The 9,225-nt window shown below is 39.9% G+C and overlaps 1 protein-coding gene across 1 annotated transcript; it reads left to right on the forward strand.

Moving 5' to 3' along the window:
- Positions 1–248: 248 nt before the first annotated feature.
- On the forward strand, positions 249–8,406 carry LOC136624381 (zinc finger protein ZFP2-like). Its single transcript, XM_066598348.1, has 5 exons — positions 249–479; positions 568–691; positions 774–838; positions 2,623–2,725; positions 6,338–8,406. Exons 1-5 carry the CDS (start codon positions 258–260, stop codon positions 7,453–7,455), a joined length of 1,632 nt encoding a protein of 543 aa, XP_066454445.1. The 5' UTR covers positions 249–257; the 3' UTR covers positions 7,456–8,406.
- Positions 8,407–9,225: the final 819 nt, after the last annotated feature.

Here is a 9,225-nt window from a genome sequence, read left to right on the forward strand (position 1 = left end):
TTGCTGATTCATCATAAATGCCGGGAAAATAATAGAGCCGGTTGTTCTGGTAGAATGACAGAAACCCAACAGATCTACTATAAGGCAATTGGAGGTTGTTGGGGGTCATTATTGTCTGTCATCTAACAGAACCAAAACTCTGATCATTTTGTTCTTCTGCTCCTGTAACTGAGTAGAACAACAGAGATGATGAACACAAATGTGAGGAGAATCTTAATAATTGTTGGACATTACTGGAGACATGAAGGACTCCGGGAATGTCTGCAGGGATATTTATGGATGTATCTCCCCATAAACAGGATTACACGGTAGTGAAGAAGACTTCTAGTGACGACTGTCAGGCCCCGGTATCTGATAGATTGGGAAGACCCCTTAGTCCAATCACAGGGCCTCCACCTCACCCCCTGATACTGGAGGAGATCGATGAACAGAAGATCCTAGAACTCACCAACAAGATGATTAAGCTGCTGACTAGAGAGGTGACGCTGCTGGGAATGCTGGGACATTATTCAGTAACGCTATGGGGTTTAAGGTGTCTGGGTGATGACAGTATCATTGTGTTGTCAGGTTCCTATAAGGTGTCAGGACGTCACTGTCTATTTCTCCATGGAGGAGTGGGAGTATTTAGAAGGACACCAGGATCTGTACAAGGACGTCATGATGGAGGACCACCAGTCTCCCCCATTACCAGGTAATAGACAGGACTAAATCCACACGGCCTTTATTATTGGTATGTAGAGAATGAAGTCAGTGGCTGTCTGTGTTTTCTGCAGGTAGAACCAGTAAGAGAACAGCAGCGGAGAGATGTCCCTATCCTCTTCTTCCACAGGATGATCAGGTAGATGGAGAGAAGGTCTCATGAAATCTCCTCTCTGGTCAGTAGGATGGCTGACAAGGTCTTGTGTTCAGTCTAATTATATATTGCACGGAAAATTTTATGAAGTCAAGGTTACTTTGGAGTAACTGAGGAATAAAATGTGTATACACATAGAGGAGCATTAGATTTTTCTCAGGCTGTGTGTACCGATGTCCCTCTGCAGAATATGCCACCCTCACACTCTCCTCATTTAGGACCTAAAGAATACTTGCGCCAAATTTTACGATTGTACGACAACAGGAAACTACATTACATAGGGATGCACTTACCTTTGCAATTAGCATTGAATAATTGACTTGTGACCCCTTTACTTTCCCTATTTAGGAACTAAAGAATGCTCCTGTCAAAGTTCATGTTTGTATGACACCAGGAAGTTAGAGAATTAGATTTGCTACATTACACAGGGGTGCCAATACTTTTGCACTTAGCATTGCATTTTCAAGTTGTGACCCCTTTACTTTTTCTATTTAGGACCTAAAGAATGGTCATGCTTAATTTCTTGTTTGTTCGACATCATGAAGTTAGAGAATTGGATTTGGTACATTGTACAGGGGTGCCAGTATTTTTGCAATAAGCATTGTAGTTTCAAATTTTAACCCCTATACTTTTACTATATAGGACCTAAAGAATGCTCCTGCCAAATTTCATGTTTGTACGACATCGGAAAGTTAGAGAATTAGATTTGGTACATTACACAGGGGTGCCAGTATTTTTGCAATAAGCATTGTAGTTTTTGAGTTTTGACCCCTATACTTTTACGATATAGGACCTAAAGAATGCTCCTGCCAAATTTCATGATTGTACGACATCGGAAAGTTAGAGAATTAGATTTGGTACATTGCACAGGTGTGCAAATACATTTGCACTTAGCATTGAATTTTTGAGTTGTGATTCCTTTACGTTTCCTATTTAGGACCTAAAGAATGGTCATGCCGAATTTCATGTTTATGCGACATCGGGAAGTAAGAGAATTACTTAGTCAGTGAGGGCTTTCCCTTTATATGTATACTAACTTATAGGCTCGGCCATGCCCAATTTAATTTGATCCAGGTGTTTACATGTTGTTTGCATGGGAAATTTAATGAAGTCAAGGTTAGTTTAGAGTAACCGAGGATTAAAATATGTATACATATAGAGGAGCGTTAGATTCTCCTCAGGCTGCAAGTACCGATGTCCCTCTGCAGAATGTGCCACCACTTCCACTCTCCCCATATAGGACCTAAAGAATGCTTGAGCCAAATTTCACGCTTGTACGACACCGAGAAGTTACATTACATAGGGGTGCACTTACCATGACCACTTTGATTTTCCTATTTAGGACCTAAAGAATGATCATCCCAAATTTCATGGTTGTATGACATCGGGAAGTTAGAGAACTGGTCAGTGAGTGAGTGAGGGCTTTCACACACACACATACATATATATATATATATATATATATATATATATATATATATATATATATATATATATAATTGTGTAATGAGAAAGCTGGAGATGGCGGGATTACAGCCAACCACAGACATTAGATCTCTGCATCTTTTCTAGTTCTGGTGACTTCTGGTTGGAATAAAGAAGCAACAGGTTGGAGTTATACAGGAGACCTGCAGCTATTTGGCCCAGATCACTACTGCTGTCATGTCATTCCGGCTCCTCATACTAATTAATGACCTTTTCTGGCCATATAAAACCTCCTACATGACTTCTCCAACTGTGTGATGACTTTTACAATATTTATTTCATAGCTGGTGAAACTGGAGGAAGATCTGATCCCTATTGATGCTACAGAGACACATGTGAGGGGGGATGAACCGTGTAAGGAGGAGATCCCTACAGATGACCCCCCAGGTGAGACTACATGTAGAGAAGAGTCTGTGTTGTCGGGTTTTCTGCTGAATGTTGCCTTATTTAGCCAAAAACAATGTTAAGAATTTTTTTCATAATACGCTACTCAAACAAAAATGAGGGGACCTTTTAAGTCACATTAGGAGTAAAACTATCAGTCACACACAATAGCAGTTTTTTTTAAATCCATATTAACCTCTTGAGGACGCGGCCCTTTTTTTCCATTTTTGTTTTTTCTTCCCCCTTTTTAAAACAATCATAACTCTATTATTTATCCATCTGAGGGCTTGATGTTTTGCAGGACGAGTCGTATTTTTCAATGACACTATTTAATCTACCATATAATGTGCTAAAAACTTCTGACAGCCATAACATTTTTGTTTTTCCGTGAACATAATTATGCAAGAACTCATTTTGTGCGAGACGTCCTGGAGTTTCTGTTAGTACTGTTTTAGAATACATACGACTTTTTGATTGCTTTTTATTACATTTTGTCTTGGATTATATTTCTTAATTCTGTGGGTCAGTAGGACCACAGGGATACCAAATTTATACAGTTCATTAATATGTAGTAATGCTTAAAAGTTAAATACATTTTAAGAAAAAATGATTTTCTGACGCTAGATTTTACCTGCATTATTTTTTTCATTTTTCCATTGATAGGACTGTGTGAGGGCTCGATTTTTGTGGGGTGACCTGTAGTTTGCATTGGTACCATTTTGGGGAACATATAAAACTTTTTGATAGCTTTTCATTAATTTTTTTTTTCTGATGGAGACCTAAGTAGACCTTTATGGATGTAGTAATACCAATTTGTAGATTTTTTTTATTTTACTTTAGATTTTTACAATCCTAATAAAAAACCACTGTTTATTTCTCCACTTTTGCATTTGGAGACACAGTTGAAAACCATGGGTATAGCTACTACCACTATAGGCCTTAGTCACACGGGCGTTTTTAGCAGCGATTTGCGCATGCGTCCGGCGATTTTATAAAACCATTGCTTTGCAATGGTATCGGACACATGAGCGCTTTTTATGCGCTCGTCCGATAAATTATAGAACAGAAATCGCAGATCGCACCTATCTGCGATTTGCGATTCCTGTTCTCTTCTCTATATGCGCTCAATGGGGCCGGCGGCAGCAGCGCCGACCCCATTGAGAACATATAGAAGACAAATCATTCTTCTCTGCCACAGCTGTAACAGCTGTGACAGAGAAGAACGATGTTTGCCCATTGAATTCAGTGGAGCCGGCAATACAGCCGCTCCATTGAAAGCAATGGGCTGCCGGCGTGCGCGGGGTGAATTGTCGGGAAGGGCTTAAATATATAAGCCCTTCCCTGCAATTCATCCTAAAATGTGTTAAAATAAAAAAAAATTGTATACTCACCTTTCCGCTGCAGCCGGAGTCCAGCCGCGGCCGCTGTCAGTTCTCCTGAACTGCTTCTCGGCACTATTCAGCCGGCAGGGCTTTAAAATCCCCGCCGGCGAAATGATCTGCCTCTGATTGGTCACAGCCCTGACCAATCAGAGGCAGGTTTCAATCACACACCCATTCATGAATTCATGAATGGGTGAGTGACTGCTGCCTCTCAGCGCTGAGCCAATCAGGGGCAGGTCTGACTCACATCCATTCATGAATTCATGAATGGGTGTGAGTGAGACATGCCTCTGATTGGCTCAGCGCTGAGCCAATCAGGCGGCAGGTCTGACTCACACCCCCTTCACACCCACTGCAGGACGGCCGCGCGGAGCTCCGGCTGCCGGGAGAAGGTAAGTATATAAATATTTTCTATTTTTACACATTTTAGGATGAATTGCAGGGAAGGGCTTATATATTTAAGCCCTTCCCGACAATTCTTCCCGGGCTCGCCCGCAGCGCAACGCTTTAAATGAAGCCGGCTCTATTGCCGTCTCCATTGAATGCAATGCGCTGGACAGCTCCGGCCCGTTTCTAATGAAACGCGGCTAGGAGCAGATTTTCGGGTGATTTTCGGGCGACTTGCGCGCACCGGTCACGCGATTTACGGATGCGCATCCGTCATGCGATCCGCAAATCGCGTGAAAAAACGCCCGTGTGACTAAGGCCTTAGGGTGTACACTAAGCAAAAAAAAAGTGTTAGTTTCTCCTCCCAGCTATACACCTCCTGCAGAAGCCAGCTAATCAGTTTTAGCTCAGAGTCTCGGAGCTCTACGGTCTATGGTAGTTAGGTGAGTATTTTCTCCACTGAGGTAAGTATTCTCTCCTCCCTCTTTTCCTTCCTCTTTCTTTTTACCACCACCACTGCAGCCAACTTTCTTTACTCCACTTCCAACCCCCCCACCCCCCCACCAAAACCAGTCAACCTATACCAAGCGCCCTAGCAGATGCTCCTTGGGGTGGCTTATTCCTGGGGAGTATGAAGATTTCCCTATGAGAGACAGTTGACTAGCCAATACTGTTTCTAAAGCTATTTGTGGTAAGAGTTCTCATCTACCAGAAAACAAAGCCAGCCACGTGTGGTTCTGCACAGAAGAAGAGGCTCCAGATTTGTTTCTTTTGCTGCTCCAAAACAAAACACTCTCCTACAAATTGCGCCCGTCCTGGTGTCCCTGGCCACTATACTCCAAGCCCGCCTATACTAAATCTTCTGTGTGTATGGCTGTCCCCAACCAAGGCAATCAGAGTGGGGTGATGACTTTTTTTATTCAAGGAGACCTAACTCACTCATGGCTCAGACATCTATGTTCAGAAGGTTATCTCTTCGAGCTATGCCATATCGTTTTCTACAAACCCAAAGATTGCTTCTTCAGTTCCAAAATTCCGATCTCTCCTTCATAGTGCAATGCTTTGGCTTATGTGATACACACTTTCTCCTCTAAGGTTGTAATTGTCCCTGTTTCGCCATAAACAGTGCAGGGGGTTATATTCCAATCTCTTCACAAGGTGGACGGCACTGTCCGACCTGTTCTGCATTTGAAGAGATTAAATCAATATGTCAAGGTTCAACAGTTCAGCGTGGAGTTGTTGAGATCTGTCATTGCGCCCATGGGAGTTTCTGTCATCCATTGATATTAAGCAATTCACCTAGTGATTAGTGAAAAGTTTACAAAGTAATAGAGGATGCACTTACTTGGATGAGGAGTTTGCAGGCACCAGTGATCCTCTAGGTTCGCTTTTAATGTAAGAGGCTTTATATCTATTAGTTCCACACTTGAAAAAGGAGGTGAATCTGTTTATAAACACTCCAAAACACGTAATCTGTAATTCTCTGTAATTCCTGTACTGTTTGTCCAGTGCAGGACAACCTGAATAATGTGTGATACTTTCTTCTTAAAGCTTCTGTGCTCTGTAACCTTACTAGCTGTATGAGCCATGGATAAGATCAGCAGCTGAGAGCTCCAGCTGTATGTACTAGTTAAACGTCAACGCATGGGAAAACACAACAAATAAGCTTATTGGCTAAAATAATTGGTCCTTTAGGATGGCTGTCAGTAGATTAGGCGCTCCACAAATTATTGCGGCTTCTGTGAATGGGAAAACCCTTTAACAATTTATATGCAAATGTCATAAACTATTAGTATAATTGTAATGTTATATTCAAAAATATTAAAATTCATTTTATTCTTGCCAGATTACAAAACTAGAAACTCCAAAGGACATCTGATATCAACAGATTATGAAGTGGAAGATCCTGGTATCATACAAGATACAAATGAAAAGCCGGCTATTATCCCAAATATGCCCTCAGCCCTTCACAGCAAAAATCTATCTTCTGATCCTTCTAAACATGTTTCATCTTCTGATTCATTAAAGAATGTTAAACAAAATAAAATTCACGGAACAGATGTTGAACAACAAAGAGTTCACACAGGGGAGAAGCCATATTCATGTTCTGAATGTGGGAAATGTTTTAACCTGAAATCAAGTCTTGTTAAACATCAGAGAATTCACACGAGGGAAAAGCCATATTCATGTTCAGAATGTGGGAAATGTTTTAACCAAAAGTCAAGTCTAGTTAAACATCAGAGAATTCACACAGGGGAGATGCCACATTCTTGTTCTGAATGTGGGAAATGTTTTAACCAAAAATCAAATCTTGTGTTACATCAGAGAATTCACACAGGGGAGAAGCCACATTCTTGTTCTGAATGTGGGAAATGTTTTACCCAAAAATCAAGTCTTGTTTTACATCAGAGAATTCACACAGGGGAGAAGCCATATTCATGTTCTGAATGTGGGAAATGTTTTAACCTCAAATCAAATCTTGTGTTACATCAGAGAATTCACACGAGGGAAAAGCCCCATTCTTGTTCTGAATGTGGGAAATGTTTTTCCCAAAAATCAAATCTTGTGACACATCAGAGACATCACACAGTGGAGAAGCCATATTCATGTTCTGAATGTGGGAAATGTTTTAACCTGAAATCAAGTCTTGTTAAACATCAGAGAATTCACACAGGGGAAAAGCCATATTCATGTTCAGAATGTGGGAAATGTTTTAACCTGAAATCAAGTCTTGTTAAACATCAGAGAATTCACACAGGGGAGATGCCACATTCTTGTTCTGAATGTGGGAAAGGTTTTAACCAAAAATCAAGTCTTGTTAAACATCAGAGAATTCACACAGGAGAGAAGCCACATTCTTGTTCTGAATGTGGGAAATGTTTTAACCAAAAATCAAGTCTTGTGAGACATCAGAGAATTCACACGAGGGAAAAGCCCTATTCTTGTTCTGAATGTGGAAAATGATTTTACCGAAAAACAAGTCTTGTGTTACATCAGAGAAATCACACAGTGGAGAAGCCATATTCATGTTCTGAATGTGGGAAATGTTTTATCCGAAAATCAAGACTTGTGTTACATCAGATAATTCACACAGGAGAGAAGCCACATTCTTGTTCTGAATGTGGGAAATGTTTTAACCAAAAATCAAGTCTTGTGAGACATCAGAGAATTCACACAGGAGAGAAGCCATATTCATGTTCTGAATGTGGGAAATGTTTTAACCTAAAATCACATCTTGTGTTACATCAGAGAATTCATACAAGGGAAAAGCCCCATTCTTGTTCTGAATGTGGGAAATGTTTTAACCAAAAATCAATTCTTGTGAGACGTCAGATAATTCACACAGGGGAGAAGCCATATTTGTGTTCTGAATGTGGGAAATGTTTTAACCGAAAATCACATCTTGTGTTACATCAGAGAAATCACACAGGGGAGAAGCCGTATTCATGTTCTGAATGTGGGAAATCTTTTAACAATAAATCAGATCTTGTGTTACATCAGAGAATTCATACAGGGGAAAAGCCATATTCATGTTCTGAATGTGGGAAATCTTTTAACAATAAATCAGATCTTGTTAAACATCAGAGAATTCATACAGGGGAAAAGCCATATTCTTGTTCTGAATGTGGGAAATGTTTTAACCGAAAATCAAGTCTTGTGTTACATCAGAGAACTCACACAGGGTAGAGAAGATATTTTTATGTTCTGAATATGGGAAATCTTTTCACACATAAATATGTTCTTATTAAACATTAGAAAAAACACACAGAGGAGAAGCCACATTCATGTTAGGAATATGGGAACTGTTTTAAACATAAATCACATCTCGCTGTACATCAGACATGTATCTTCCTGATTGTGGAAAATGTTTTAAGCCGAAACCAACTCTCATTAAAAATCAGAAAATTCACACAAGGGAAGAAGCCATTTTTATGTTCAGAATATGGGGAAAAAATCCATTTACATGTTTAGATTGTGGTGAATGTTTTATGCATCATTTACATGTTTAGATTGTGGTGAATGTTTTATGCATAAATCAACTGTCGTTACTCATCTGAGAATTCACACAGGGGAGAAGCCATTTTCACGTTGAGAATGTGAGAAATGTTTTGTATTCAAAAGATTTTTATTGAAACTTTAAGGGTAATAGACAAAACACGAATACAATGAGGTATCAAAGATTTAACATATAAGTTGTGATGAAATAAATTGTTTAACTTGTCCTATTGTCTTTTGCCTAATAACAATTGACTCATATTTTCATGTAAACTTAGGAGTAATTTTGTTGGTGACATATGCCACCTCTCCGTATATACCTCTCAAGTATGAATATACCTGAAGCCCTGCTTATGATAATCACCTATGGTGTAACAGCTGGCGCCTGAACAGGGACCAAGTGACCAGAACCTCTGATCCGACTTACTCTCGAACGGACAGAATGCACAGACCCATAATCGGGACCATGCTGGCTGGTAAGAAACTGTTATTCTTATCCCTCATTGTGTCTCTGTGCTTTTGTCTGTTCAAAGTTAGGTAAGTGTGTTCATTTATATTGAGTGGTTTATTTAAGGTCTAAATTTGGTTCATTTTATATGACAAAGAACCCTGTCAAACAAGCTGTCTCGTTGTCTGGGTTTGAATGAATGTGTAACCCAATGTGTTTGAAGGCCATAATAGTGTCAATAGGTTGAATAATTGTCCTAGTGTGGATATTCTATGATCTAAGTTCCCTAA

Source organism: Eleutherodactylus coqui, chromosome 4 (assembly GCF_035609145.1).
Source record: "Eleutherodactylus coqui strain aEleCoq1 chromosome 4, aEleCoq1.hap1, whole genome shotgun sequence".
Taxonomy (NCBI): domain Eukaryota; kingdom Metazoa; phylum Chordata; class Amphibia; order Anura; family Eleutherodactylidae; genus Eleutherodactylus; species Eleutherodactylus coqui.